General features: G+C 42.9%; 1 protein-coding gene across 7 annotated transcripts in view; it reads right to left on the reverse strand.

The window, feature by feature from the left end:
- The window catches only part of THSD4 (thrombospondin type 1 domain containing 4), a 699,350-nt gene that overhangs the window by 64,350 nt on the left and 621,506 nt on the right, over positions 1-13,494 (reverse strand). For all 7 annotated transcript variants that reach the window (XM_061595164.1, XM_061595167.1, XM_061595165.1 and 4 more), the window contains 3 exons: positions 12,648-12,777; positions 10,165-10,369; positions 4,664-4,837 (listed from right to left, as the gene is read on the reverse strand). In XM_061595164.1, coding sequence (XP_061451148.1) covers positions 4,664-4,837; positions 10,165-10,369; positions 12,648-12,777 — 509 coding nt within the window. The remainder of the gene's footprint in view (positions 1-4,663; positions 4,838-10,164; positions 10,370-12,647; positions 12,778-13,494) is intronic.

A 13,494-nucleotide genomic window follows, 5' to 3' on the forward strand; every position in this document is an offset into this window, starting at 1 on the left:
TTTTAAACCTGTGGGAACAAACAGCTCTTTGGAAGGAGGGGAGAAAGAAAACTGGACCCAAAGCTAATCTGGATATTCAAACTGGTGAATTTAAACCAGCATTGGATATAATCCAGAATGCTTTAGTAAGTTTATTTATGTGTCACTGTCTTGGAGAATAATTCTTTTTCTTTCATGCACATGAAATATTGCTCCATAGATTTCTAAAGAGGCATTCATCTCTGTGCAAAAGAAAATAAACAAACACACCAAAAATGTTTCATGATTATAAATTAGAAATGAGTTGCTATTACAACCAGATCCTTTGAGCCTCTGCCTGGACAAACAGGCTTTGAGGAGCGGGGAGATTCTGGCAGAGCCTCACAACTGTCTGGAAAGATGTGAGAATCATCATAAAATTATTGTGTGGGAAGACTAAAAACCCCCAGCTCATTCTCCTCTTCCCCACAAACAGGAACATCTACCCCCCAGATCTTATGTATCCCAGACCACAGTGTATAGCCTCACACCTGGAGCAGGTGCACTGCAGAGATGTGTTGGCAAAGAGCAACAGTGCCATTTACCCAGTATTGTTTATGCCAGGGGTGAATAACCTGTGGTGCATCCCAGCTCCCATCAGCCTCCATCAGGACAGCCACAGGTGAGCCACTCCTAACCAGCGGCAACACTCCAAGATCTCTGGCACAAGTATTTCCCATCACCTGCTACCTGTTCTTTCGTTTTTAGTAAACTGGAGATGCCACGAATCGAACATGGGACATTCTGCCTGCAAAGTCACTGCGCCCGCCACTGAGCTATTACTAGGGATGGAAGAGAAATTTGATTCAGTTAGCATTTAAAGGTGAATCTATCAAATTCACACTTTGTGAAACAACAGGAGAACCGATACATAGCCATCCTTCAACATTCACATTTATCCAAATTTTGCGATGCGGTTCTCCAACCAAGCAATGTTTTTAAAAATGCATATATATTCATGAAAATAACACACAAAACTGCATTATATTAGGGAAATTGCTTGCAAAAATGTGTACATTATACAGCCATGAGAGTGGCTGTATACTATAGCCAGCATGGATTTTTCACATTCCACAATGTTAAATTGAAAATACCCCCACATGCCATTCTGGTGCTTCCCATAAGCTCATTTCAAAACAAAACCTTACAAAACTTACAGTCTTGAACTCAGAAACAATTGCTTAACAGCCCTCTCAATTTTCATGGTGATACACAAAACAGTCAGAGAGAACAGACAGTTCAAAGTGTAAAAAGAGAGAAAAAAACCCCCAGAGCCCTTTTGGACTTCTTTCTCTGAGAGTTCTGATAATTTGTTGAAATTAATTAAAAATCAGCCATGTTCACAGAGTACCTGTAATCCTAATACTGACTTTGCCCCATACTCTGACCTTCATCTTCTGCAGTTTCAAAGTTTAAAAAATGCCTGGCTGATTTTTAATTAATTTAATAAATTTTGGCTGGGACCCTATGATAAGCCCGGGCATGCTCAGTAAGAACCAACTGTCAGAGTTCTAAAAGCCAGACTCACAGCTGTTTGGCTTGCCTAATCAGGGGGCCACACCCACACCAGACTTTGATTTCACTTGAGACAGTCATGCCTTCCCTCAGAGAATCCTGGGAAGTGTAGTTTCCGAAGGGGACTGAGAGGAGACTCCTGTTCCACTGAGAGAGCTCCAGTGGCCAGACTGGTTTAACAGTCAGCAACTCTGATTGAAGGTCTGTGAGTGAATAGGGCATCTCCTAGCAACCCTCAGCACCCTTCACTAACTACACTTCCCAGGATTCTTTGAGAGAGGCCATGACTGTCCAAAGTGAAATAAAGGCCTGGTGTGGATGTGGCCAGGGACAACTTTGGTCTCAATTTGGGTGGGAGGCTGCATGTGCCTGCTGTAGAATGAAAAGGTGAGGGAAAAGCTGAACAGCAATGATACTGTTTGCAATGTTTTCCTTTTGGAAAGGAAAGGGGCTCCCCCTCTGCCCAGTGCCCACCCACCCAATCTCATTCTCTCCTCCTCCCCTCCTCCTCCCCTCCTCCTCCCCTCCTCCTCCCCTCCTCCTCCCTGCCCCTCCCCCAGGTCAGTGCTGGATTACAACCTGGGAGACCAGGGTTCAAATCTCCACACAGCCATGAAGCTCACTGGGTGACCTTGGGCCAGTCACTGCCTCTCAGCCTCAGAGGAAGGCAATAGTAAAACCACCTCTGAATACCGTTTACCATGAAGACCGGTCAACATAAGTCAGGAATGACTTGAAGGCAGTCCATTTCCATTTTCAAGCATGATTGCCCAGAAATAAATCCCATTGAACTCAAAAAGTATGCACATGATCAAATCTACCCTCCCTTCTATCCCCTCCCTCTTGCCCCTTCCATCCCCCTTCCTTTTCCCCTCCCTACCCATCTCCACCCCCTTCCAATTATCTCCTTCCGCTTCCCCCTCCCCCTCCTCTTCCTCCTCTCCATGGTCAATTTTACCTATCTTAAGCATGATAGCACAGAAGTAAATGCCATTTGCACACCATATAAGCATGCAAATTATCACACATGCTCTCCCCTCCCCCTTCCTTTGTCCCCCTCCAATATGGTCCTTCCCCTTCCCCTTTCCCCTCCCCCTTCCCCATGGTCAGTTTTTCCTGTTCTAACCATGATTGCATAGGAGTAAATCCCATTGAACTCAATGCAAATGATCAGACCTGCTTTTTCTCTCCTTCTCCTCTCCTCTCCCTTCCTCCTCCCTTCCCCTCTTCTTTCTTCCTCCTCCCCTGCCTACTCCAGTCCTCCCTCCCTCCCCCCGGTCACTTTTACCTATCCTAAGCATGATTGCATGGGAGTAAATCGCACTGAATTCAATAAACATGTAAATGATCAAACCTGTCCTTCTCCTCCCCTCCCCCTCCTGCCTGCTCCCATCCCAGTCCTCCCCTCTGCATTTCCTCCCCTCCCTCCCTCCTCCTCCTCCCCTCCCCATCCCCTGTGGTCAGTTTCATCTATCCTAAGCATGATTGAATGGGAGTAAATCCCACTGAACTCAATAAGCATACACATGATCAATCCATTCTCAGCAACCTTGGACAGGATCCCATTTCTTACCTCCCAAATTAAAAAGCAGAGAACCTTGCGGTTTGAGAACGTACCTATAGCCCACATATATTTCTATCAAACTTTAAAAAGAAGGAAAATTGCTCAGCTATAGTGAATGCACCAGGGGAGCAGGAGACCTGAACTCCTCTCTGAGATATTGGACTGCCCTACAAATTTGTCAAAAGACAAACACAATTTGAGTTGGTCTTTCACAGTCCAATCTACTTCCTGTGTAGCTTGGAAGAATTTTGTAACATGTGCCTCTGAGCATATGGTGAGTGGTGGCAACACCTGCAATCAGCCGAAATAATAGAACAAGTCATGTGCTGTGCTGATCTTGTTTTAGCCTCATTATTAAGCAACACTATTAAGACAGTTGATATAGTTCAGATGGTCACTTTAAATATGGTTTACTTTGCAATTTTAGTGAAGTTTCCTATAGGAAATCATTTTCTTTTGTTTCTGTTTCTGTGAATATGTGAAGTACAGCAACACTGAAAAATTTACACTAAAAAAACTCCAAACATAATTGTGGAGTAATGGCACTGATTTCTGCAGAATAGTCTCCAGTGGACCTCAGGAGTGTCTCAATTTGCACAAGATAAAACAGTGGGAGGTGAAATATATTCTAGCAAAATTCTAGGTGTGCTCTATGTTTTTAATAGACAGTGCCCACCTTGCCTTAAATGAAGTGGTTTAAACGTAGCAGGCTGAAAACATGCATCCCCTTTTTTCGAACAGCTAGAGTCATTGCTGAAGTAGCAACATATTGTAATCAGTCTGATTTTGTATCAAACTACAGTTTCAGATTCAACTGTTAATGCACCCAAAATAGAAATAGAACATAACGTCCAATTTGAAATGTCTTTGTCAATATGGCATTGATCAATAAAAAGGATTTGAAATTAATAAAAATAAATTTGACACAGATTTCTAGGATGAATAATGAGGGAAATAAAATTTTCTCATTTAGATTCTCTGCAGAAACATTAGTAACACAGGAAAGAATCAAAGTAAGAAGAATACCAACAAACATACAAAAATATAATTCTCCATCTTTGGAGATGGCAGGTGTTGCCACCACTCACCATATGCTCAGAGGCACTTGTTGCCAAATTCTTCCAAGCTACACAGCAAGTGGATTGGACTGTGAAAGACCAACCCAAATTGTGTTTGCATTTTGACAACTTTGTAGGGCAGTACAATATCTCGGAAAGGAGGTCAGGTCTCCTGGTCCCCTGGTGTATTCACTATAGCTGCGCAATTTCCTTGCTTTTAAAAGTTTGATAGAAATATCTGTGGGCTTATAGGTACATTCTTAAACTGCAAGGGTTTTTTTGCCTATTAGTGAATTAGTGAAAACTGCATACAAAAATATACTAGGAGAAATTCACACTAAAATGCTGATGAATTTTCATGAGGATTGTTTTTTTTAAATGCAAATTGCTGCAGAAATGTGGAAAACTGAATATAAGATGAGAAAATAAAAATAAAAATAGACAGATCCTTCCATCCCTGGCTCAAGTCCTTCCCCTTGAACTGGAAGATGACAATGGCAAGCCTTACCCGGTCACTCCATTCTGTAAGAAACCAGCTCTTTGCACAAGGACCCATGTCGCAGTTCTCAATATCATTTGGGCGCAACTTCATGTTACACTCCTCATCGTCAACAACATCTCCGAGGTTACTGACACACTTTACATCTCGTGTCCTCTGACCCACTCCACATGGCACTGAACACTAAAAGAAGAAATATATTTGGGTCAGACATTCACACAAGGGTCATCTGTATTTATTTATTTTTCTTTCCATTTCATTTTTACTCCGCCCTTCCTCTATAAGAGTCCAGGGCAATGTACAGTGTAGACAAATACAATTCCATTAAAAATGTCCAAAGATAAAACAGAGTTTTTGTGGAGGGTTTGATTAAAAATAGTTTGCTTGAGAGGAAAAAGCCAAGAAGCTAAGATATAACCTTAAATGTCAGATATATCTTAATCTGCCATATTTGGCAAAGGGAGCCTTTCTTCACATACCACTTTGTGGCCAGTGTGTTTTCAGAGAAGTAGTCTAAATCACATATTAGGAGTTTTTTCCTGTTTACAAGATTTCAGCAATGCAGCAAATTAAAAAGACAGGATATGAAGTATTCTTTGTAGGACATTTTCAAGCGATGTTTAAGGCATATAGCATATTAAATAGTGGAAGAGAACACTTTCTGAAAATGAGGCAAAATTTTGTACAATTTTGATATCTGGTGTATTCGTTAATTTCTGGCTTCAGATATGAATGCCAACATTTGACCTAAAAATGCCTTGGGGATTGAAATTTGACTTCAGCCTTGGAAAGCTGATAATTTTGATTGAGAAGATGATATTGATCAGCATCAAAGTTGCTAGGTCCAAAAATTAAAAATAAACTCAGAAGTTATTTTGAATGCAATTAATGTGCAAGTAACTAAATTATAATTCTTCTCCCAAATATTGGCCACATTCACACTATTATTCCACTTTAAACAGTGGCTTAAACTCATGGCTTCCCCCCAAAGAATCATAGCAAATATAATTTGTGAAGGGTGCTAAGAGTTGTTAGGAAACTCCAATTCCCCCCACAGAGCTACAGTTCTCAGAGTGGTTTAACAATCAATCCCTTTTCCTGGGAACACCAGGAACTGCAGGTCTGTGAGAAGTCTCCTAACAACTCTCAGTGCCCTTGTCAAACTACACTTCCTGCGATTCTTTGGGAGATGCCATGACTGTTTAAAGTGGAATAAAAACAGAATAAGTGTATGCTGTGAATGTGGCCAGAATCACTGCATGCTAGGTGCCAGAAGTTCAGAGCAATTCCATAACCTTTGAATAACAAATCCCAGTGCTGCATAATAAACTTCACCCAATATTGACTGAATATGTGTGCATCAAGAAGACAGAGAAAATTCACCATCAACGTTTAAGTGAATGTAAAGGGTTAGGGACCAAACTCATGTCTACTCTAAAACGTCCCCCTATCAAAACAGTTCAGGCAAATCTACCTCTGAGAACAGAGCTCCCTTGCTCTAGGGATGGACAAGCTTACTATTAGGGACATCTTCTAATCTTGCCAAGAAGGAATGCAAATGGAACACTGTGCAAATGATGACATCATCTGTTTCATTACTCCTGACCCCCACTGTCTGATTCACCAGAAGTTAACTCTGGTTATATTTTAGAAAGAGCTCACTAATGTAATGGAATCATTTTGAGCTTGGTAAAATTAAAAATGCCATCTTCCCTCTACAGAATTCAAGATCAAAGACAACTCCATTTATGTTTTTCAATGCTGGGGAAATGTGGCCACTGCACATGCATTTTTAAGACATGTGTTTGCTTTTAAGATCAGGAAAATACTTCCAAAATGGGGACCTCCTTGAATTCCAGAAAGATCACACAAATCAAGACTCTGTTCAATAACCAAACTGTCCCACTATAATGTCCTCTCTCTTTTAAAGTAGTTTTTTAATGAAAAAAGAAACCAAAAAAGAAACAAAAAAATACTCATTTGCCAAATGAAAGTCAAACTCCATGGAAGAATCTAGGAGACCATAAAATGTTAAGTATGCTTGTAAAGCTATATTTTCTACATTACAATACAGTGAGAAATTCATGGTGGGGGCAGTGATAGGATAAATCTTCCCTGATGGCACAGACAGGCAGGGCATGAAAAAACATATCTGGGAGAGAAATAATGTTTTGTATTTATTTTATTATTTTATTATTTATTTATTATTTTATTTATACCCTGTCCTTCCTTCCAGCAGGAGCCCAGGGCAGCAAACAGAAACACTAAAAACACTTTAAAACATCATAAAAAGACCTTAAAATACATTAAAACAAAATGTTAAAAACATTAAAAAAACCTTTAAAAACATCTTTTAAAAAGGGTTAAAGACATATTAAAAGACATATTAAAAGCAATTCTAACACAGACACAGACTGGGATAGGTCTCAACTTAAAAGGCTTGTTGGAAGAAGAAAGTCTTCAAAAGGCGCCGAAAAGATAGCAGAGATGGCACCCGCCTAATATTTAAGGGGAGGGAATTCCACAGGGTAGGTGACGCCACACTAAAGCTCCATTTCCTATACTGTACAGAACGAACCTCCTGATAAGATGGTATCTGCAGGAGGCCCTCACCTGCAGAGCGCAGTGATCGGCTGGGTATATAAGGGGTAAGACGGTCTTTCAGGTATCCTGGTCCCGAGCTGTATAGGGCTTTGTACACCAAAACTAGAACCTTGAACTTGGCCCGGTAGCAAATGGGCAGCCAGTGCAGTTCTTTCAGCAGCGGGGTGACATGTTGGCGATACCCTGCCCCAGTAAGCAGTCTCGCCACTGCATTTTGCACCAGCTGCAGTTTCCGGACCAACCTCAAGGACAGCCCAACATAGAGCGCATTACAGTAATCCAGCCTAGAGGTTACCAGTGCATGGACAACAGTGGTCAGGCTATCCCGGTGCAGAAATGGCCGCAGCTGTCTTATCAGCCGAAGCTGGTAAAAGGCACTCCAAGCCACAGAGGTCACCTGGCCTCTAGCAACAAAGATGGATCCAGGAGCACCCCCAGACTACGGACCTGCTCTTTCAGAGGGAGTACAACCCCATCCACAGCAGGCAACAGACCGATTATCTGAACTCAGGAACTACCAACCCACAGTGACTCTGTCTTGCTAGGATTCAGACTCAGTTTATTGGCCCTCATCTAGCCCACCATCGGGTCCAGGCACCAGTCCAGGGCTTGCACGGCCTCTCCTGATTCAGATGTTACAGAGAAATAGGGCTGGGTATTGTCAGCATACTGCTGACACCTCACCCCAAAGCTCCTGATGACTGCTCCCAAGGGCTTCATATAGATGTTAAACAGCATGGGGAACAAGATGGTACCCTGCGGCACCCCACAGCACAACTGCCAGGGGGCCGAAAGACAGTCACTCAATGCTATTCTCTGAGAGCGACCTTGGAGATAGGATCGGAACCACTATAAAACAGTGCCTCCAATACCCATCTCACCAAGTCGGCCCAAAAGCTGCTGAGAGATCAAGTAAGAATAACAGGGTCGCACTCCCCCTGTCCTTCTCCCGATAAAGGTCATCCATCAGGGCAACCAAGGCCAATTCAGTCCCATACCAGGCCTGAACCCAGACTGGGATGGGTCAAGATAATCTGTTTCATCCAAGAGTACTTGCAATTGCTGCTCCACAACCCTCTCAACCACCTTCCCTAAAAAGGGGATATTTGCAACCGGTCGGTAGTTGTCATAAACGAATGGGTCCACGATGGGCTTTTTCTGGAGTGGTCGGATCACCGCCTCTTTCAAGGCGCCTGGAACCACTCCCTCCCGCAATGATGTGTTGTATGAGGTTGCTGCTGCAGACTGGAAGGAATCCAGATTATATTTTAGAGTCAGAGCACGAATAAGCAGGGGGTTGGACTCGATGGCCTTGTAGGCCCCTTCCAACTCTACTATTCTATGATTCTATGATTCTATAATATTGTGAACACGGCTTCCCGATGGCATCTTTTCCATCTTCCACTCTAATGTAACATTGAGGGCTATCCACCACATGGATCAACATATGAGTTTCAACACCATCCCATTTAGGTGCCTGGAAGGTGGAGCAGCAGTTTAGAGACTCAAAACACAATGGCCCTTATCCTCATAGTAAGTATTTCCAATTGCCTCATCACGATGGATTAGTTGTTGCTGACAGGACATCCCAATGACAAACATAATTTGTAAGAACATTCGAAGAGTCCTGCTGGATCAGGCCAAAGGCTCATCTAGTCCAGCATCCTGTTCAACTAGATACCTATGGGAAGCCTGCAGGCAGGACTTGAGTACAACAGCACTCTCCTCGCTGTGGGTCCCAACAGCTGGTACTGGGAGGCATACTGCCACCAACAGTGGATAGTAGGCATCAATAGTCTTATCGATAAGGCCTTATGCGCCATGAAGATCCCAGTGCTTAGGAAAATGTTGAAATAAGATTGCATAGTAGACAGTACAGGTGACTCAAGGGAGTTCACCCAACCATATGCTTCTGGGACAGGAAACTATAAGTCCTGTTAATCTATTTAGTCTTTAATAGCTTGACTAAAGGGGGATCACATCTGCCGCATGCAGTTCTTTGGCAAGGAAATGGGGCCACCCACATAGCCCACTTGGTGTTGTGAATATGGGTAAGTTTTCTCCGATTTTTGACCTCTGCAGAAACTGCATCAGCTTCAGAGGGTACAAATGAATATTAACTCTTCCCCTAGTCATCCACTGCTGATTTTCACCGGTACCTAATAGGTCACAGTTCTTCCCCCATTCATATGTACACACGCGATGCCTCCACAACTTTAATCAGTTAAAGAAAAGAAATGATGCTTTCTTCAAGTAAAAAGTACTTTACATGCTGAGTACCTCCCCACATTTGTCATTATGCACCTTTAAAGAAAGTGGACTCAAGCATGCTGGTCTCTCTCCTTTCCCAGTACGGTGATATTTCTCTCAGTGGCTAACTCTTTAAGGCAAGGGTGGGAAACCTCAGGCCTGAGGGCCAAATGCATCTCTTCACGTCTCTCTCTGGCCCTCAGGACTCTACCCAGGCCACACCCTCTCTCCCCTCTTTGCTTTGCACCCTCTTTGAGTGTTTGTGTCCTGGGGGGACATGTCCTTGATCTGGAATAATGCTTCTGATTTTGCAAAGCTGGTATCCAACCAATGTTTACAAAAAGCCTAGAATAGGAAGAAACATGCATAAAAACGAATATATTCATGAAAATAACATACAAAAATGCATTCTATTAGGAGAAATTGCTCCTGAAAAAAATAAACCCATGGGGAGGGGGGTGGACAGTGGAGACGGATGGCTTGGATGTCTGTGGGGCAATGAACCTGCTCTGGGTTTTAGTCAGAACTTTCAAGGACCTGTCTAAGGTGCACCTGAAAGTTCGGACTAAAACCCAGAGCAGATTCACTGCCCCACTGACATTGGAGCTATCAGTCTCCATGGGGTGTGTGTCACACTGTGAAACATTCCTGTTTACCGATGTCCACTCTGTCCGAATTTGCCATTCGCTGCAGATCTTCAGCTGGCACGTACTTGTGGTCTCTGGTTTCTCCAGGTGATGGCAGCGGTGAGGCTGGACTGTGAGGGAGCGGTTGGCGTAGATCTGCCGACAGAGAACTTGGCGGTGTTGCATTCCGAGGCCGCAGGTCTTGCTGCATTCTGACCACTCCCCTATATCCCAGCTGAGAGAGGTGTGAAGGAAAAGAGGGGGTCATTTAATATCTGTCAGGCGTAGGGAGGGGGAGAAATTCAATTCCGTTTGCATGTGAAGCCAAATTCTATCAAATTCACATTTTCCAAAATGATATGAGAACCGAAACACAGCCATCCTTTGAAATTTGCACTTAGCAGAATTTTGTGTTGTGGTTATCCATCCAATGTTTACAAAAAGGGGGAAATGTGCATAAAAATGAATATGTATTCATGGAAATAATATACAAAAATGCATTCTATTAGGAGAAATTGCTTGCAAAATGTGTACATTAGTCAAAACTGCATACAAAACATGTATATTAGGAGAAGTCAATACTAAAATGCTGAAGAATTTTCATGAGGATTTTTTTTAAAAATGTAAATTGCTGCAGAACTGTGGAGAAGTAAATTTAAGACTGGGGAAAAAGGGAAATGGAGAGAGCCCAAATTGACATATCTTTCAATCCCTCATCGGGGTGGGGAACCTTAGGCCCAGAGAGAAAATGTGGCCCTCAAGGCCTTTCTATCTGGCCACTGGGAATCTTCCCTAGGCACACCCTTCTTCCTAAGCCATACCCCTCATTTACCTTTCTTCACACTTTCCTTGAGCTTTACAACCTGGCAGGAGTGTGTCCTTCAACTCCCATAATGCACCTTGCTGGCCTGGAAACTAGGCTACCGTAGGAAGGTTATATCTTCATTCGTTGCTTTATCCACTGTTGTTTCTTTTCCCACCCACCACTGGCACACAGAGCATGGCCCATGGGCAGAAAAAAAGATCGCCCACCCCGTTCTATGTGCCAGCTAGAAAAAGTACTTGGGATATCCAATTCCAGTTCAAATTGCATGAAACAGGAGCCACTTCCCTGAGGTACAAAATGTTTGCCGAGTTTGGTTCAACCTTGTCCATTATTCTAGCCAAAACACTTCCAGTGTCATAATGAAGTTACTTGTGAAGATATGAAGCTGCCTTATCAGACCATCACCCCTTTGAACTCTGGGTTCACTGGAAACTCTAGAGGTGAGCAAGAATGCCCCCTCCCTCTTTCACAGTCCCATTTTCTGGCTATGGAAATGGAGGGGCGTGTTTGGGCTATTTGGAAATGGGGCAGGAGGTGAATTTCACTGCAGCTGTTGAAGCTCTATCATGGTGATGACCACTATGTTAGATTTCCCAAAATGCTTTCTTTTGAGGAGCATGGGGAGGGGGACTTCGACAGCAACCAGTGGTGGTCACCCAGGGCCAGCCCAAGACATTTTGCTACATTAGGCAGAAAAACCATTTCTCACTCTCTCTCCCTAGCCCCCAGCACAAGTTAAGGTGCAGAGTACCCAAGACCAGGGCACTTGAGGCAGAAAATCCCACAAATGCCTTTCGCTGGGAGAACATTTGGTTCCAAATCAATGTTTATCAGTGGTGGCTGGTGGAATCCATGTCAGGGGGGCAGTGGAATCCACTTCGAGTTTTAGCCTGAACTTTCAAGGTACTGTCCAAGGTGCTTCAGCTCCTTGAAAGTTTGGACTAAAACGCAGAGTGGATTCCACTGCCCGGCTGACATGGAGTCACCAGCCACCACTGATGTACAGGGAGCAAATCAAGATATATTAAACTAACAACTAGAGCTGGAAGGATCCACACATTTTGGATCTCTCAGTTTCTTATTTTTCCCATCTTAAATTCAGTCCCCTGCATTTCTGCAGCAATTTGTGTTTGTGTTTTTTTTTAAAAAATCCTCATGAAAATTCATTGACATTCATTGACATCTCCTAATAAACACATTTTGGTATGCAGTTTTCCCTAAGGTACACATTTTCCTAATATAATGCATTTGGGTATGTTATCTTTACTAAAACATTCCTTTTATCCACATTTTCCTCTAATACATGCATTTTTGTAAGCATTGGTGGTTGGGGAACTGCATCACAAAATTTTGAAAAATGTGAATTTTGAAGGGTATCTGTGTTCAGTTCTCATAGCGTTTTGGAAATTGCAAATCTGATAGATCTGGCTTTAAATAGGAACTGAACTGAATTTCTCCTGCAGCCCTAACAACAACAACTAACAACATGCTGCCTTTTCATGACACACCAAACCAGAACATTTTCCTCCACTTTATCCCTGTTCCCATCTCCCTCTCCTTCCCCTGCTGTTTCCCATTTGTTGGCTTTGAGAGTGGGTCTGTTGGGGCAGGGGCCTCTCTTGTTTTTCTCTGCAGCATGCCATGAGCACTGATAGAACTGCATAAATAATAACCATCATCCTCTTACAAGGCAGGGCAAGGGAAGATGTTGCAGGCTTCCTCTTCAGGGGTGGGCTTGGTGCTGATGTCACAGTAACTCTCGGACACTTCCTCGTGAGAATTTCGGTTTACACAGTGGAAGATGGGATACTGTGACCCTGGGGTGATAAGAAAGGAATAAAAAGTAAAAGGCACTGGGAAAAATGACAGATATTTATATACTGATTTAATGACATACATTTATTTACTGATGGCTTGATATTTTGCCATCAGTGTACAGCTACGTGAAATGGTACAGAGTCACATAAGCAAAAAGAAGCAGTTTGTAATCTCCAGTTTAAATATTTTATCAGGACTCATTAATAAGTGTGCACACACTACAGTTCACCAGCCACAAAAATGTACAAAATATTAAACAGTTATTGGAGGATGGTACAATAAATACTGTTCCAATTCTTCAGAATGCTATGGATTGCATCCAGTTATGGACCCATCTGCACTATATATTTAAAGCAGTACCATACCACTTTAAACATCTACAGCTTCCCCCAAAGAATTCTGGATGAGCAATGGAGACTGTTTGTTCAGGCTATTGGCTCTATATGGGCAGAAGCTGCTGTCTGTGGCTTCCCCTCCCCCCCTCCCCCGATACTGGGTTTGTAAGTGGCTTTCTATTATATAATCATGATTTCATTAGTTGCTGTTGTGCTTGTCTTTGGCCCTATCTGCACTACACACTTATAGCAGTATCATACCATGGCTTCCCCCAAAGAATCTTGGGAAGCATAGTTTGTTAAGGGTGCTGAGGTTATTAGGAGAACCCTTTCTGCCTCACAGACCTACAGTTCCCAGAGTGGTTTAACAATCAACCTGTC

This window comes from Rhineura floridana, chromosome 14 (genome assembly GCF_030035675.1).
Source record: "Rhineura floridana isolate rRhiFlo1 chromosome 14, rRhiFlo1.hap2, whole genome shotgun sequence".
NCBI classification, from domain to species: domain Eukaryota; kingdom Metazoa; phylum Chordata; class Lepidosauria; order Squamata; family Rhineuridae; genus Rhineura; species Rhineura floridana.